We start from the raw sequence: 19,650 nt of genomic DNA, 5'->3' as shown, positions 1-19,650 counted from the left end.
ATTGGATTGGTTTCTTCTTTAAATTATAAAAAAGTAAATATATGAATGGTATTATAATGTTATACTAAAACTAAAACAATGGAAAAACCCTTAAGATAACATGTAGAAAGAAGAAAAAACATCTTAAGCGTGCAGATAACATAAGTGGACTTTGAACGATTAATTGCCGCTTTGAACGATTACGTAATTGTGGCATCCATAATTGTAATCGCGATTAGAAATTCGATTAACTGTGCAGCCCTAATTGATCAGATAAATCAAAGCAAACTAATCAATAGCCAATTCCAAACGCAAAGTTTTCTAACTGCACACATTGCTCAGTCTGTTTTCAGATGTGACGTCAATACTTCTGCTTGTGTTAGTCCCTCTTCACTTTGCTCATTTGGCTGGTGTTAATCTGCAGATGCGTCTTGCAAGTGGCTCAGGTGATGACACTGTAATACCTCCAATTATTCAGTCTGAAGACTGTCGTGAGCCACACGATGCTGCCTCCATTACTGAGATGTGATGTGAGAGTGTGACTGTGTCAGAAAGCTTACCTGCCTGATGGAAACCGATTTACAAAAATCATCAAATCATTCCTTCATATTAATACAGTATACTGTGATTTTAGGTTCTGTGATTGGTCATTTTTTTCAAGTTTTTGCCTTCACTGGATCAATTTAAGCATCATAACAAATGTTTAAAATGGGCAAAATGAAAATCAGATCATCATCAGGACATGAAAACTTTCCAAAAGTATTAATGAAATACAGGCTAATATGCTGTCATTGCCATGATAGAGTACACATGTTATAATTTCATTATTTTTACATTTATAATTTCTTTAATATGTAAAGATATAGCAAAAGCAAGCCATAGAATGAAACATGGAGAGGGACTGAAACAAATGTCGAACGGGGAAGAAACACATTCCCCTGCGCGCACACACACACACACACACACACAGAGGGTCAGCAACAACGAACGACTGATTTATAAAATGAGAGCACAAGCACGTAACAGGACAGTGATAGCAGTGTGTGTGCATCAACACCAACACAATGTGTTTTTTCAGGGTAAGGAAGAGTCTAATATTTATGACTCCTAAAAAATTCATTTAGATATTTCTTTGGGGGTGTAAAATTATACTGTACATGTCATGGTGATACAGCTGTTCTGATAACATAATGAAGATAAAAGCCTGTTTACAAAGATAAAAAAATAAATCTTATTATTAAATAGTTTTGCATAATATTTTATTACTATTTCACTGGGAAAAAATATAGAAATAAAAAATGAACCAGTTTTGTTAAAATATTTAGGGGAATATATTTGATGAATGACTGACAGCCAAATCACTTGGCGTGACCAACAGATAGAATAGAGAATGATATCATATTATTATTATTATTAATCATATTTATATATTAGTAAATCAGTGTATGTCAGTGATACTATCTGACTATTTGATCATTGTCATTTTTATGTACGTCATATACGACTGCGTCAAATACAGCAGTATTTTTAAGGAGGATGGATTGAGGATTCATTTCTGACATATATAATATTATAAACCATATTGTCCATTTTTATCAACAGTTCCCTGCTATGAAAAGCTAAATGAATATTAACAAATAAAATGAAATTTCAGATATTTTGACCATTTATGACATGGCTAGTTTAACGCATTTTGTCATGTGATGCAACTCCCCAAAAAGTTAATGATATTTATAAATTAATAAATATATTCTTAAAATATACTCTTCACCCAAATAACAATAATAATAGTGACAATAATAACAATTTATTCAAAGTGCAAGGGCAATATATTATTACTTTGTATTGGTTACACCACATGACATTTTAGAGTCATGAAATGTAAACTTGTTTTTTTTTAATGGGTAGAAAAGTATTTCAAAACCAAAATGAACATAAAGAATACATTAATTAGCTCTTGGCACATGTGTTTTAGATTCACATTTGTTCCTTTTCTTTCCTGTAGATTTTCTTTTTCTGTAGAATTTGCTTTATAAAAGAAAATATAAATTCACTAACCCTGCGTGAGCCTCAAATACATTTTATTAACAGTAGAAAAGCACAATCTATAAAAGAGGCGCACATACATTTGTTCTGTACTCCCTATATCATCGCAGTTTTATTATCATCCTATAATTTTGAGCTGACTATGGCTTGCTGAGACATGCACATTCACGTAATTCACAATTTGCCCATGTAATATCTCGAATCCCCAGGAGGGACGGACTTAAGTGTGACACCATTGTTTAAAATGGATTTATTCAGCCTATTGAGATGTAAACCACCACAGAGCTCAGAACGAGCAGTGTACATACATTTCAAACCAGTCCTACCGACAACAATAAAACATTTTCATGAGGGGTGTTGTGGTAGAAGACCGACAAAATGGCAGTGGTCTAATAAAAGCTGCCATTTGAACACCTTTTATTGCTTTAGCGGGCGTCTGGAGACGTCACCGAGAGCCCCTGAGATTCCTGCCTGTGCCCAGAAACAATTCATCAGCTCTGATTTACAGACACACACACAAGAATACACACCGGCCTTATCAGTATCCACACCGCCTCTCGCTCTAGACAGCGCGAGTGATTTACCGAGCCTGAGACAACAAGATGCGTGGATGGGCAGCCACAGTTATCTGCCGCCCCCTCTGACAATCACACACAATAAAGCTACTCGGCAAACGCTCTAGCCCACAGAACTATGTGTGCGTGTGCGATAAGGCCTGCCCTTTGATAGTGTGCATGCAACCAACTGATAGCATTATAATAAAACACACGGATCGCCCAGGTAAGGAGCAAGTGAGGAAAATATCTGTTACACTGGTATTTCCAATGGAAGAGAAGTTTAATTAGATAAACGGACAGGTTTGATTAAAAAACAAAATGTCAGTTTACACACAGACAAAAATTTATGAAATATTCCAAATTAGAATATCAACAAATTATAGGGTAGACAAGAGTTTAAAGGAATAGTTCACCTGAAAATGTAAATTTGCTAAATATTTATTCGCCTTCAGGCCATGCAAGATGTAGAGGAGTTTGTTTCTTCATCAGAACAGATTTGGAGAAATGTAGCATTACATCAGTTGCTCACCAGTGGATGCTCTGCAGTGAATGGGTGCCGTCAGAATGAGAGTCCAAACAGCTGATAAAAACATCACAATAATCCACAAGTAATGCACATCACTCCAGTCCATCAGTTAATGTCTTGTGCAGGTTTGTAAGAAAAAAATCCATCATTAAGATGTTTTAACTTTAAACCCATGCTTCTGGCTAAAATATGAGTCCATGAGTCCTGTTTTCTTCTCACATCAAAATCCACCAACATATTTGTTTAGAGCTGTTTTTGCATGTAAACGGTGCTTGACCTGTGCATATTTCTCTCCTGGTTCAGACAAGATGACTTTTTCACTGGAGGAAGCGATGTTATGAATAAAGGACTTTGACTTTATTGATTTTAAATGCCTTAATGATGGATTTGTTTCTTATAAACATGCAGCTTTTCTCTTCATAAAATGTTGAAATGATGGATTACTTGTGGATTATTGTGATGTTTTTATCAGCTGTTTGGACTCTCATTCTGACGGCACCCATTCACTGCAGAGCATCCACTGGTGAGCAAGTTATGTAAGGCTATATTTCTCCAAATCTGTTCTGATGAAGAAACAAACTCATCTACATCTTGCATGGCCCGAGAGCGAGTACGTTTTCAGCAAATTTTCATTTTTGGGTGAATTATTCCTTTAAATTTTTTACAACCCAGAATATACCTGTGAAAATGATGTAGTGACAAATTGATAATCTAAGTGGAATTTTTTTCAATAAAATAGTTGAAAATTTCTTCATGCCAAACATCAAAATTTACATTTAAGCAACACCCTGAAGTACTAGATGCCATTTATATAAAAAACTGTATCTGACATCCTTTAGCTAACTTCCTCTGAGCTAGAAGAAAAGCATGGACTAAAGCAGATGGTGTGTGTGTGTGTGTGTGTGTGTGTGTGTGTGTGTGTGATAATATCTGGGTACAAGTTGGCCTTGATCAAGTGGGTTTTGGTATAATGTGGGATGTTGTGAATTTTTGGACGATGTGTGATGGCAATGATATAGTTCTGTTTTTGGAGAAAAAGTAATGACAGCAGTATTGATAAAAAGCGATTCTTTATTATAAAAAATAACTTTTTATTAATACTAATTATTGAAAATATAATTATTAAAAACATAATTGTAACATCTTACGGAAAAAAAATCAATGTAGAATTTTCCTGATTATAACACTTAAAATAATTATAGCTAGGACCCCAAAGTGGAATGGAGGACAAGGCCAAAATAGAGAAATTCTGGAAATTGCTTAATTTCATTTAGCCAAAAGTATTTAAAAATATAAAAATCAAATATCTAAAGCTTAGTGGGTCTCTTCTGTAAATCAGGGGAAAATGTATGATATTTATGTTTTGCTCAGAAAAACAAAATTGCAATTAAACTAAACAGAAAACTTTTTAAATTTTTTGGGAAAAAAACAAAACAATTTTAAGCAGTGTTACACTTATTGTTTTTATGCTTAAACCCTTTTTCGTCTTTGACCCACATACTGGTAAAAAAAATAAAATAATGTATAGCCTGAATGCACTGTAAGTCACTTTGGATAAAAGCGTCTACTAAATGCATAAATGTAAATGTAAATATATATAGGAGACAAAGGTTCCCCTAATCAAACATTCGCCTATATATGTGTGTATATGTCTTACCAAAAGCGGTCTGCATGCTGGGGTCCAGCGTGGGCTGCCCGTCCCCTGAGGGTAGGTCTAGACGTGTGAAGTCCCTGCTCTTGTCGTTGTTGTATTTCACATTCAGACTGGTCAGCTTGGAGAACTCAACATGCAGAGTGCAGCAGCCGTTGTAGATGTTCTGCCCATCCAAAGCCTGACACAGACACGAAACACTATTATGCCATTCTCTCACAAAGAAATGATAGTTTGCTTAAATAAAAACAAGCCTATTTTAGGACAGTTACATATTTTTTGCATATCTTCCCAGTAGAAATGTACATTACTAGAAAGTGTTATTGCAAAAATAAATCTCAGATACATAATAAAAATTATATTTATTAAAATTAAAGTAAAATTACATTTATAGATCATGAGTTTTTATTGACTAACAAAATTAAAAATACATATTTTTATTTACTTCTCTTTTTTATTGTATTTAATTCCTTTCCCATTAGATTTACCCATCACTGTATATTTGCCTCTCCAATCACGGGACACTGACCTATTCTGGCACATTCTGATTGATTACACCTGCTCTACTTCATTACATCAGGGTTTAATGGAGCCTGAGCATCTCATCTCAGTTTTTCAGTCTGTTAATCAATATCTTAAATCAAACAACAGCCAAACTCCTAAAACTGATCTAGAAGAAGCTCGCAGTCACAAGGTTTGTATCTCCACTGAGCCCTGTTAATGGTTCCTGAGAAACATGAAGGTCAAAGTGCAAAACCAAACGGAATGAAAAGCAACATGTGCAGTGAAAACGAATCGATAAACTCTCAACCCATGAAACCTCAAAATATATTTGCAAATCATTTTCATTTGAAGTAATCTCTCCCTGACCCTGAGTATCTGCCATTATAGTGACAAAAATGGCTTTCTCGGTCATTTTACCCGTAATCTCCATCTCGTTATGGCCATTTTGGAAATATATGAACCTTAGATAAGAGAACAAGATCGCCACTCAACATGACAGAGTTTGCTTCTTAATCTAGTGTGACATTTTCATTATTGAATTGTCTGTGTAGGCCTGAAGCAGGTTTGGCAGGGCGGAGGCGATGTGAAATAACTTCTCCCATGGAGCCAGTTCATTTAACTAAACCCTGATGACAAATGCAAATCACATCTAATCCTGACAGTGGCCTGAGCAACGACAGGGAAGAATAAAGAGCTGTTGCACAGATGTGCTGTTGGATTTAAACAATCAGATGAACAAATTCTGAACCTAGGCTGATAGTTTTATATTTGATGCCAAATCTACACTTCAGATTATTGTAAAGATTCAAGGGTGGGCTCTTTGGACTCTTTTGGGCTGATGAGCAACCATCCTGTTCCAACCAGCCTAGAAACCACATAGCAACATGCTGGAAAACACTCAGAACACCTTAGCAACTGCAATTCAACCCCCTACCATTATGACAGAAATATATAGACTTCCGTTTACAAGTTTGAGGTTGGTAAGATTTTTTTATGTTTTTGAAATAAGCCCCTTATGCTCATCAAAGCTACATTCAATTGATCGAAAAATACAGTAAAAACAGTAATATTTTGTGAAATAGTTTTACAATTTACAATAACTTTTTTCTATGTGAATATATTATAAAATGTAATTTATTCCTGTGATCAAAGCTGAATTTTCAGCATCATTACTCCACTCTTCAGTGTCACATGATCTTCAGAAATCATTCTAATATGCTGATTTGCTGCTCGAGAAACATTTCTGATTATTATCAATGCTGAAAACAGTTGTGCTGCTTCATATTTTTATAGAAACTGTAATACATTTTTTTTTTCCGAAGGAGTCTTTCATGAATAGCATTGGGCAGATTACTTACAAATCGCAGTCCTTTACTGATTCCAAATTAAAAGATAAAAATTGTAGTTAGGAACATAATCCATTACATTACACATTTTAAGTAATACTTTTTAATACTATACTTTTTGATTACTTTCAGATTACTTTTGACCCAACTGATTTATCACATTGATTTAAATAGGATAATCTAGTACCATATTGATATAGAAATACAAAGAGAATGAAAATATATTCCATTAGCAACATGAAGTGAATTAAACAATGTATTATGTCAAAGTTTCCCAAACTGGGGTTTGTGAAGGAACAGCAGGGGCTTAACGAAAAGCTAATAATTAATTGTAAAAATGTAAGTTAAAATAAAAACATTTTTTAATAACAACAATCAAAATACAATACTTAATCAAAAAAATATGAAAGGATCCTTAAAAAATATTTAAGGATCCTCACTGTGTAATCCAGATCACATATAATCAGTTACTATCCAGCACTGCTGATGAATATAAACATTGTTTATTTGAAATAAAAATAATTTGTAATATTAGAAATGTCTTTACTGTCACTTTTGATCAATGTAATGCATCTCTGCTGAATAAAACTATCCATTAATTTAAAAAACAAAAGTATGTATTTTTAAAAATCTACTTTTAGTTAGTGTTACATTTCTGTAATTGATAATCACTTGCGCTTTTCCAGCCGAAGACGCTGAGAAAGTAAGGTGCATTTGCACACAATTGTTCCTTTTTTGCAGCAATTTTAAACAGGAGGAAGGGGGGCTTCATCAGCATCGCCCATTTCAAAAAAGACCCCTGTCCCCACCCCTCCTGTTACACTAACAAATACTCTCTTTGTGCAAGGAGGCAATGCAACATGGCAGCCGCACAATAGATAACACCCTCAGACCAGAGGAGTAATTACTTGCTAGCTCTTTTTCCCCTGCTGAGCTGCATTGGCATTCATTAGATAACCTCAACGGTGACATATTAATTACAGGGGCGCTTTGATTTGTGCGGTCTACTGGGAGCTGGTTTTCCTGCCGTCTTCCTGTTGCTTTGACAAATTTTTGGCTCAGCCCCAAAAAATACCAGAGAGTGCCAAAAATGAGGTGATGGAGGACAGGTGTGAGCAGCCTCGTGATTGATCGTGAAGCTTTGATTATACGGGACGGCCGAGCGATTAGGAAGCAGCGCTGACCACAGATAAACCGTCTGTCTCCACAGACAGCCTGAGGAAATAAACTAGCGTGTACTAAAGCTGCTTGCCATGTTTTCATCCCACCCAACCCAATTCATCCCACCAATGAGATAATAAGAGGAGCATTTTGTGACTGCGGGTTCTATTTCGGTACTGACCACTTTGGCGTGATGTGCGTTCATTGGATCTGCATATTGTAGCAAGGCCTGGAACTGGTTGTTCTTGGTGAAGGTAATGATCTTCAGGACCGTTCCGAATTTTGAGAAGATCTAAATGAAGGAGAAGACAAGAAAATGAAGGACAGGCATGTTAAAAAGTCTAGTTTAAACCAGCCCAAGGTGGTTTGCTCATCTTAGCTGGTGGTCTAGCTGGTCACCCAACCTGACCAAGGTGGTTTTGAGCTGGTTTAGCTGGTCAGCCAGCTGATAAGTGGCTAAAATCCCAATAAAGCCAATAAACCAGACCAGTCTGACCAGTGGAAACCATCCTGAAACCAGTAAACAACTTCGGGCTGGTTTAAAGTGCTGGCTTCCAACACTAGATTTCAACTTTTGAGTCCCACATGACTGGACTACAAGCAATCTTTGAACACCAGTGTTTCCTGCCACTTTGACCTTGTGGAAAGGTAACTTACAAGGTGATGAAGTAGGAAGTGTACATGTTAAACGGTGAAAACAGTGCAAGCAAATGAATGAGGTAACAAGTATTTGAGATTAGAACGGAAATATCCTGCTTGATATATAGCAGAAAGCAAAAAAAAGACGTATTTTGTTTTTTTATCTGAATGTCATGATTACTTGATGTATTGATTGCATGCTGATGTAATTGAAAAACCATGCTGATAATTATTATAACAGAAATATTACCAAATATCGAACTGAATCAAGATAGTCCCAAATATTAAAACTAATCAAAGTTGGTATCAAATAAACATTGAATCAAAGGTTTGTGATTCAGAACTGAATCAGGAGTCAGTGCCAATTCCCAGACCTATTGGAGATCAATGACAAGCGTCACATTTCGGTATAGTGTAGTCTTACCTGGTGTAGCACTTCTAGAGACACTGGGTAGTAGAGATTCTCTACGATGATACGAAGCACAGGACTTTGTCCAGGCATCATTCCACCGTCACTGCCTGTCGCAGTCCCAGAGAGACTCATATTCCCAGAATGCACAGCATTGACAGCTTGCAGAGCAGCCTGAACCCTCTACAAATGAGACGTACAGGCCAGGGTTAACATTCTGACCAAACTCTTCTAAAACTTTACACTCACACAGAGTACACACAAGTTCACCTCAATCTTACTTCTGCACTCGCTGGTATGCCTGATTCCCATGGCTCTAAAATGCACTCTCAGCAAATGACTCTGTAATGAGCCGTTTTACATACTGTAAAACTAATAGCTCTGGGTAGAGCAAAAGTATAAAGGAGGCACTAAATATGCAGAGATACCATTCTGAGTTCGTAAAAAAGACAGCAAGCTAAATAATGTTAGGGTTATGTATGGGTTTAATGCTAGAGCTTCATCAGCCTGTCACACAAAGTGGAGTGCTTTCCACCTTTAAACAAGGCCAGAAAGTTTTCTTTTTAGAAAGTTTCTTTTTCTTTGCCAATTTATGACACAGCAAGGTTGTTTCAGGCTGACATAGCTAGAAAAAATATTACCTTGAACATTTTTTTGAATTGAGTACAATTACATGTATTCAAGGTGTAAGGAAATATTTTATTACTTTTTACTGATGGCTAGTCATTATATCAAACACTATTGAAAACAGTATCAAAGTAAAAAAAAAAAAAAAAAAAGAACAGTTTAATTAAACAATATGAATACAAAAATACATGTCAAATGGTGTCATCATATTGTATAACCAAAAAAATTAATCCATGATAGCTGATAGCTAGAACAAAAAAATGTAAAAGTTTAATGTTTTTTTTGGAAAAAAGTGAGTAAAATCTCATATATTCAAGGTTTAAAACATTTTATTACTTTTTACTGATTGTTACACCACACTAAAAAAACATGAAAAAACTATTATGAATACAAAAAGTACAGGTGGGGTCAAATTTCTGAGAAATTTTATGAGCAAAAAAGCACCATTGTCAATAGTGTAGCCATATATGAAGCACAGCTCACACAGAAGTCACTTTCAAACCAAGCAGCTTTCTGTTGGTGAGCACAACGAATTTGCGTGACCATGTGAAATTTCACCAAGCAACAATAAATGTGACCGTGCCTTAAGAACTTGACAATTGCATTTAAACTAAATTATTATTAAATTATGCTTTTATATAATCTTGGATAACACTATCTGTCATTAACCCTACTATGCTAGTGAAAGAGGTGTTTAAACGTGTTTGGAGTGACAGTAATTCTCACCCCCTGATTGGGCAGATTATCAGTCTTGAGCTCACGGTGGTTGGAATACTGGATGTAGACGGGCTGGTTGCGGACATGGGGTGTGGCTGTGGTGTAGTAGTTGACCATGGTGATTGCTGCTTCTTCAGAAGCCATTTCTATAAAAGCCTGTAGTGCAAAGAGAGACATACTGTAAATGCTCAGCCCTGATAACAACAGCATTCGGCTAATTGCACATATGTGGTGTCAGTTAATCCAACTTTTTTCTTAGTCTGTTTTAATGTAACACTCAAATGAAATAAATATTAGTGGGCTAAAAGAAATGGAGATAAAGAAGAAGAAATGCTGCTTTGCACTTATGGATGGACAATAGAACAAGCTTAATGATGACTGTAGCACAAACAATTCGGGACAAAGTTTAAAATCACCAACCCTAAGCATGAGCAATACAACAGTGATGCTTGTCTTAACAGGCACCTCTAATAATTATTCTGACCTCATCAAGCAAGGTGTGAAAGAATTATAGATGCAGAATCTGACAATAAAAGAATCTTTTGAAGCCCCAATCAAATCAAGCAGCAAACAACAAATTATGCAACAGGGGCATTAAGAAATCTGTCTGCCTGTCTTTTCTTGTCTAAATATGCCAGGTTCCATTTGAATATGAAAAGACACTCGAGTGGAAGCGGGAGACTGCCGTGTTTTTGCAGGGCTTCTGTTATTAGATGGACCTTGATGTGTTTGAAAGGATGCACACTTCAGTTTCTATCACTGGCCATCACTAATGAAGCGAAAACAGATCTGGACCCTTGTCCTCACCATGCCTTATAAAGGAAAAATACAGACAAAATGATTCTTTGATGGTGGTGGTTCTTAGTAAAGTGGGTTTTTGTGGGTCAGACTCATGACAAAAAATGTCTGGATGATATTTCAGTCCAAAAGCAGAAAAAAAAAGAATTAAGAGAATGATGCCTATTTTATGAATAATTATTTTTATAATACAAAAAAATAAATAAAAAACATTAAAAATTATATCATTACCGTAATGCAAAAAAGTTACATTATCAAAGTTGCATTAAAAGTTATATTACTGTAACACAAATACCATCCTGTCCAGAAATCCTTTATACACACACACACACACACACACACACACACACTAAAAAGCATATACAAACACATATATTTGCATTGAAGGAGCATCCAATAATTTTCCTCAGTGAAAAGTTTTTATAACCTAATTCTATTTTAAATTATGTAAAAAAAAAATTACTATGATGTTTACATTTATAAATTAAATAATATATTATTATATTTTTTTTAAATCAAAATTAGATTTTTTTTTACTGAGAATATGCTTAATAACCTAAAATAAATCTTAATAACCTTCATTTTTTTGTCCAAGACAATCCCAGAGACAATGGTATTGTCACACCACTGTTCCTTACTGAGGAAGTAATCCTACATTTCCTAAATCATGTTACACCGTGATGAACCACACAGAGGTTTAACAGTGAGAATATGTATGCTGGTTTTCTCTGATCTTATTCATGCCATTTAATCCGGAAATTCCACTGCTAAACCAACATGAAAGCGTAAGGTGAGGTTTGAGAATCTCAAAAGGCAAATTTCAAACCCATCAGTGTTTCTCAAATGCCTAGGGATCCAATGGTCATGCTGCAAAATGCTTACAGAGCTGAAAGAAAGGGCAGGGATGTGTTCGCAGGTTAATGGAGCACCTACTTGGTTTTTCCCTTTAAGCATCAACAGGTTGGTGACTTTGCCGAAAGGGACTCCTAGTGAGATGACCTCTGCCTCAGACACTTCGATGGGAACTTTGCGGACGTGGAGGACGCGGGAAGGGTCACAAGGAGATCGTTCTCCTTTATACGTTTTACTGTCAGTGCCATTAGCTGCCAAAAAGGAAAAAGAAAGAGACATATTTTCATTTTTTGATTTTACCAGTTTTCCAAATGCCAAAACTGGCATTGATGTACATGGATATTACAAAAGCAAGACCCGTCAGACACCGAACACAATTATTATCGATTGACTGACACCAAAAAGGTCACTGTTACAAAATATTTTGCAATGTTTTGGCCTCACAAAGGACCTTCAATGAAGGGTAAGATACAGCAGACAGACAGACATGGGCAGAAACACAAAACAGACAATATGACAGTGGTGGGCAGCATCTCTGACGCTTCCCCTTGAAACAATACGACAAGCCTCTTACAGGATTAAGCAGTCCTCTGTAGCCTGTCAAGACTCCAAATGGCACCCATTGTGGGGCGTTTGGCACTTGGCTATGTCCAGGGGCACATCACAGGCTGGTGACAGGTTTAACAGAGACAGACCGTGGCGGAGTGCCTGCCTCAGCTTTCAACACTTGCAGCTTTCACGTTCTTTCAAGCCCTTGCACTGCTTGTATTTGTTTGATTGCAGATAACGGCATCAAAGCAATTGGTATCAGTGTCAGTGTTGGGTGCAAAATGAAAAGATGTTAGAATATGCATGTATTATACATTAAATTTTTACTAACACATATTACAGCCTACAGTGGGCAGACTTGTGGTCAATTTACCCAAATTCCCAATGTTTGCTAAACAGATAGTCCTGCCCTAAAATCACACAACTGAGCTCTGAAAAGTTGCACACTTCACCCTAAAGTAACCTCAAGTAATTTTGGAAGTGAAACAAATGAATGTGCAGAAATTGCTGCATTGTTAGACTCTCCTATTATGTATTTGTCTAGTCACTGGTAGGTCATGCATGAACAATGAACGTAAAAGCTCTAGTACTGTAATACAGTCAATAAACATCTTGTAATAAACATCTTCAGACACATTAAAATAAGGGTCACATATTCCTCAATTTGTATATGTGCAGGCACCAAATTCTCCATGATGAATGCAGTAGTGCACAAGCATGAGTGAAAGTGAGATCTCTCTCTCGCTCTCTCTCACGCATTGATACACTCTCTCTTTCCAAAGTTAAGCCTGCCGATGAGAGGAGGCAGAGAGAAACAGCAGTGCACAGAAGAAAATACTGCCATCAGCAGGACATCCAGCCATAGTTGAAAAAATGAACAGGCTCAATACAGTGATCCAGAACCTCCCCTCATTGTCCAGCACAATGACCAAGACCTGCACCTTACAGCCTAGTGATCTAGCTCCTCACAACCTAGAACAGTGATCCAATCTTTCCCTCCCAGGCCAGAGATCTAGACCCAGCCCTCACAGCTCAAAACATTGATCTAGACCCACTCCTCACAGACCAACACAGTGATCTCATCACTCCCTTACTGTCCAGAGATCTAGACACTCCCCTCACAGGCTAGCAGTGACCTAGATCCTTTCACAGCCCATTTCACTGATCTAGAACCTCCTCTTACAGCCAAGCACAGCCATCCGATCCCTACCAGTCCAGGGATCTAGACACTTTTCTTCACAGCCCAGCACATTGATACAAATAATCCCCCTCACAGCCCAATGATCTAGACCCTTCTGTCAAAGTCCAGCACAGTGACCTAGGCCCTCCCCTCACAGCCTAACACAGTGTTCCCATCCATCCATCCTAGTCCAGAGATCCAGACCCTCTTGTCACAGCCCAGCATAGTGATCTAGACCCTGTCAAAGCCCAGCACAGTGACCTAGACCCTCCCCTCACAGCCCAACACAGTGTTCCCATCCATCCATTCTAGTCCAGAGATCCAGACCCTCGTCATAGCCCAGCATAGTAATCAAGATCCTTCCTTACAGCCAAGCACAGCCATCCGATCCCTACCAGTCCAGGGATCTAGACACTTTTCTTCACAGCCCAGCACATTGATACAAATAATCCCCCTCACAGCCCAATGATCTAGACCCTTCTGTCAAAGTCCAGCACAGTGACCTAGGCCCTCCCCTCACAGCCTAACACAGTGTTCCCATCCATCCATCCTAGTCCAGAGATCCAGACCCTCTTGTCACAGCCCAGCATAGTGATCTAGACCCTTCTGACAAAGCCCAGCACAGTGCCCTAGACCCTCCCCTCACAGTCCAACACAGTGTTCCCATCCATCCATCCTTGTACAGAGATCCAGACCCTTCTGTCACAGCCCAGCATATTGATCTAGACCCTTCTGTCACAGCCCAGCATAGTGATCTAGACCCTTCTGTCAAAGCCCAGCATAGTGATCTAGACCCTTCTGTCACAGCCAAGCATAGTGATCTAGACCCTTCTGTCACAGCCAAGCAAAGTGATCTAGACCCTCCTGTCAAAGCCCAGCACAGTGACCTAGACCCTTTCCTCACAGCCCAGCAGTGATCTAGACCCTCCCCTCATAGCCCAACACAGTGTTCCCATCCCTCTATCCTAGTCCAGAGATCCAGACCCTCCTGTCACAGCCCAGCATAGTAATCTAGACCCTTCTGTCAAAGCCCAGCATAGAAATCTAGACCCTCTTGTCACAGCCCAGCATAGTGATCTAGACCCTTCTGTCATAGCCCAGCATTGTGATCCAGACCCTTCTGTCACAGCTCAGGCTAGTCTGTCACAGCCCAGTATAGTGATCTAGACCCTTCTGTCACAGCCCAGCATAGTGATCTAGACCCTTCTGTCACAGCTCAGCATAGTGATTTAGACCCTTCTGTCACAGCTCAGCATAGTGATCTAGACCTTCCTGTCAAAGCCCAACACAGTGTTCCCATCCCTCCATCCTAGTGCAGAGATCCAGACCCTTCTGTCACAGCTCAGCATAGTGATCTAGACCCTTCTGTCATAGCCCAGCATTGTGATCCAGACCCTTCTGTCACAGCTCAGGCTAGTCTGTCACAGCCCAGTATAGTGATCTAGACCCTTCTGTCACAGCCCAGCATAGTGATCTAGACCCTTCTGTCACAGCTCAGCATAGTGATTTAGACCCTTCTGTCACAGCTCAGCATAGTGATCTAGACCTTCCTGTCAAAGCCCAACACAGTGTTCCCATCCCTCCATCCTAGTGCAGAGATCCAGACCCTTCTGTCACAGCTCAGCATAGTGATCTAGACCCTTCTGTCACAGCTCAGCATAGTGATCTAGACCCTTCTGTAAAAGCTCAGCAGAGTGATCTGGACCCTCTCTCACAGCCCAGAGATCTAGACCCTCCTTTCAAAGCTCAGTACAGAGATCTAGACACCAGCCATACAGACCAACACAGTGATCCCATCCCTCCAGACCAACACAGTGATCCCATACCTCCCTCCTAGTCCAGAGATCCAGAGATTTATTATGCAACAATGACACTAAAAGAAGTATGTGACTAGACAACCAATAAGAGTCCAAAAATTGTAGTGTGTGCTTTTCAGCTGTTAAAATGAATCATTGCCAAGGGGATCTAGTGAAATTCACGTCAGAGAAGGGATTTACAGCGAGAAACAAACCTTAGCAAAGCAACAGGCCCCGAACAACAATGTGTAGTCCTATGGGGGTTACTATAATGAGTGATGGCCTTCTGGTGTCTGTCTCTAGGTGTCTGTCTACAAGCTGGTGTCAGCAAATGTTTAAAGTATTCAAAACCATAAGTGTTGGTTTCGTCCTCAACATCAGGTACTTAAAAGTCTATAGCAATTTGATTTAAAAAATATGAATGTGTGCTTAAACCATGTTTACACACATGTATACACATACTGATTCCTGTACTGCCAGTTGTACAAGCAGATAAAATATAATCAGTGTTACATTTATGCCCTGCCTAGTCTGACTGCTACAAATACAAACCCTTATTTAATACTAATGAGGTCTGTCTTAGTCCAGACCCTGCATCTAGATTCAGTCGAAAGCGATATGGATCATGAAAAACAAGCATGCATCTGCAAGACATCTAATGTTAATGCACAGAACATGAGTCTGATTAAACAGGCAACAAAACAAAATCTCCAGTGGAATAACTCAATGCAGGCTGAGGTAGTAGCCTACCACATGCAGAGAGCTAACAAACTGAGAAAAGAAACGAGATAATCCCTTTAGAGAACAGGCAAATTGTATTCATGATAGTTTCCCATATACTGCAGAAAAGGACGCACAGACACAACATGCTGAAAGAAAAAAACATATATTTTTTTATAATATAATACCTAAACTGCTGTTGAATAGCTCTTAGTCTGCAGTTTTCTTCCCTGGAAGCTCATTCGGAATATAAAATATGCAAGTTTGAATAAGCTCAATTATGCTTTATTATAACTGAACCTACTGCAACCAAGGATTTATTTATGATGCATGGATGAGACTCTTATGTGTCCTAGAGACAGGCATCTCGCCACATAGCAGCCACCAGGAGAACAGAAAGATGATTGGACCACTTTTCCAATGACCCTGTGTTACCATGGTGACCATACACATGACCTATCAAGGCATCTGGCTTCACCACAGCGATTCATCTCATTGTGCCGTTAACAAATCTTATTGTGTGTTTAATGTGATTAGAGGAACCATCCCTGGATCAAATATGCCACAGGCTTTTCAAGAGGAAATGAGTAAAAAGGATCTTTGAAATTCACTGGCCATATGTAAACTCAATACACAGAATGGATTGTGGAAAACAAAAGAAACATTTCCTACATTACTTAAGCATGCCAAAATTTTGGCCACACTTTAATTTAGGGACCAATTCTAACTATTAACTTTGCTTATGAGCATGCATATTACTAGCTTATTGGCTGTTTATTAATGATTATAAAGCACATATTAATGCCTTATTCTGCTTAAACACATTCTAGATCTTTTAATCCAATCCCACACCTAAACTTAACAACTACCTTAACTAAATATTAATAAGCAGCAAATTTGAGGCAAAATTCATAGTTAATAGTTAGTTGATAGTGAGAACTGATCCGTAAGTAAAGTGTGACCAAAAATTAAAAAATAAGTATCCTTTGCAAATGTTGCTAAATCATTCTGTTTTTAAGCAAGAATTGATAATAATTTTTAAAATTACATTAATAAAACTTATACAATACACATTTCATGAAAACATACAAATTTGATGTATATTTTTATTTATTTGAAAGAAATGAATACTTTTTATTTATATACACAGGAATTTTTTAATTGTAATACTATTTAACAATATTACTGTTTCATAGAAATTTTATTAAATACCTGCCTGGTGAACATAAGAGAGTTACAGATCCCACATTTCTGTATGGTAGTGTACAGAAGTATACGGTATACTTCTCATATGCGCATGAACCTTCATAATAAATATAGGGCTTGATGACAATACAATTTTTAAAATCTTTTTGCCAACTGTTTAAATTTACAAAACAGTATTAATGTTGCAAGCCAGAACTGTTCACCCTCATGAGTCAGAGTACATATGCTAACCACTAAGCCATGGTCTCGACCCAGTGACATTGCAACTTCAAGCTTCTTTGTATTTTTCTTTTCACATTCTGTTATATGAGACTAGTTAAAATTGGTTCAAACTTAAAACTACTAAGAATTACAATTCATTCCGTCTAGAGGTAGAATAAGGATAAATTTACTTTTTAGTTTGCTTAAAGAGTTGTCATTACACTATACAAACAGCTCCAAAAAAGTAGACAATTTTTAACATAGTTTGCGCAACAAAAAGCCAAAACAGCATGAGGAAGTAGTTCTGCAAATGGCAGGATTTCTCCAGCACTGAAGCAGCATTATCTGTTTGTAGAAAGCATCCGTTCTCCATGATATTTGTCTACACATCACCCAAGAGTCTAGAGAAGAATCTTTTCCTTGCTGTCACAGTTAACAGTCACAGTCAAATCCCACTACAGTAAAAATGTCGCTAGGACGCCACAGAATTCACGGAATGCAGTTCGCAACCAAGCTCTCTGTGACTTCCCATCAACAATTCCCATATCTGACATTCCTGGAATGCTGTCCTTCACCGCAAGCATTACCTTTGCGCCGTTCCACCTGCCTGTTGCTTTGTCACAACCACTTCCAATTAAAAGTCAGAACATTTATGAGCCATCATGCACTAGAGTAAGAACGGCGTAGTGTTCAGTTTGATAAAGGCTGGTTACACCCAAAGCCCAGTCAAACATGTCTGATCAGCTTTAACTCAGGGTTATGGGATGTACTGTCAACTTTGCCTGGAGCAAGAGGGAGTATGTCAGGTGTGACAGGGCAGAAATGCTCTTGTATTGTTCTGGCAGAGTGGTCCCAGTAGACAGCAATCAAGTGTGCATGTGTTTGCCAAGGTGGAACGACTCCGAGCCTTTGGGCTCTCCTGTGCTTGATGTGCTGGAACACATGGTTTGCTTCACATGGGAAAAAGGATCCGGACATGCCTTTCAGATCGCAGGCTCTGATGTGCAAGAGTTCATAAACTACAGCCATAGGTAAAAAGCAGCGACTACAGGACCAGAGTTGGTGGGTAATAAACTAAGAGATGGGATGAGATGGGCACAACAACAACAAAACTACTGGAGATGCAACAAAAATAGACGGCCATGCTGACGAGTGCTGGTGTGAGGCGGTTATGAGATTTAAACGACTAGTTTAAACAAGTACAAAGACATTTTATCACTCATACCCAGCCAACAAAAATATGTTCCCTAGAATGTTTGGCTAACATTTCCTTAAATTATGAATCAGTTTTTTTAATGTTTACAATTGTTTTTTTTCTTCTTGGTTATGTGAACATTAAAGGCGACATTAATTAGAACATTCCATTTTATTATTTTGCAAACATAATGGAAATGTTACTTTTGAATATTCTCAACCATCTTAGACAAACGTCCAACCAAAACTTTGAATTACGTTCTATTAACGATTGTAACGTTTCTAGTAACTTCTGGAGAGAAATAGCACAGCCACTGGACAAAGATGAATCTTTCTAGTGAATCTTACAGGGTTTTTTCCAGATAAACACAGAAGACTAAAAATTCTCTCATACGGACATCACCTTTGAAGTGATAAAAATAGCTTTAATGTACTTGTTTCTATTAGTAGCTTTTGGTTTAGTTAAATATATTAAAATGATAACTTGACTATAGTGTAACTATTTTAAATTATGAATAGCTTACAGCTTGGTAAGGATAGCTTACCATGACTAGCATTTAGTTTTAGCATAACGACAGAAAACTTCCTATCACACAAGTAGCCATGCGATATTGCGTTATATCAGCACACAAAATATATTTTAAATATATGCTGTAAACAGTGGAATATATTTAGTTTCAACCTTCATGTAGATTTACATTTACATTTAGTCATTTAGCAGAAGCTTTTATCCAAAGCGACTTACAAATGAGGACAATGGAAGCAATCAAAATCAACAAGAGAGCAATGATATACAAGTGCTATAACAAGTCTCAGTTAGCTTAACGCAGTACATATAGGTTTTTTGTTTTGTTTTTTTAATTATATAATAAATAAAAAGAAAACAGATAGAAAAGAAAAAGAATAGAGCAAGCTAGTGTTAGAGGTCTTTTTGCTTTAGTTAAATGAAAATAAAACAGATAGAATACAAAAAGATTAGAAAGCAAGTGTTA

The 19,650-nt window shown here is 37.7% G+C and overlaps 1 protein-coding gene across 1 annotated transcript in view; it reads right to left on the bottom strand.

Annotated features, from left to right (window-relative positions):
• The window catches only part of LOC107713308 (polypyrimidine tract-binding protein 3-like), a 62,878-nt gene that overhangs the window by 7,392 nt on the left and 35,836 nt on the right, over positions 1 to 19,650 (bottom strand). The window contains exons 3-7 of the mRNA XM_016518769.1: positions 11,894 to 12,063; positions 10,172 to 10,318; positions 8,834 to 9,001; positions 7,952 to 8,062; positions 4,766 to 4,940 (exon numbers count right to left, since the gene is read on the bottom strand). Of these exons, the coding sequence (XP_016374255.1) occupies positions 4,766 to 4,940; positions 7,952 to 8,062; positions 8,834 to 9,001; positions 10,172 to 10,318; positions 11,894 to 12,063 (771 nt within the window). The remainder of the gene's footprint in view (positions 1 to 4,765; positions 4,941 to 7,951; positions 8,063 to 8,833; positions 9,002 to 10,171; positions 10,319 to 11,893; positions 12,064 to 19,650) is intronic.

This window comes from Sinocyclocheilus rhinocerous, unplaced genomic scaffold (assembly GCF_001515625.1).
Source record: "Sinocyclocheilus rhinocerous isolate Xijiao unplaced genomic scaffold, SAMN03320098_v1.1 scaffold688, whole genome shotgun sequence".
Taxonomy (NCBI): domain Eukaryota; kingdom Metazoa; phylum Chordata; class Actinopteri; order Cypriniformes; family Cyprinidae; genus Sinocyclocheilus; species Sinocyclocheilus rhinocerous.
This window is presented reverse-complemented; position numbering and strand designations above follow the sequence as displayed.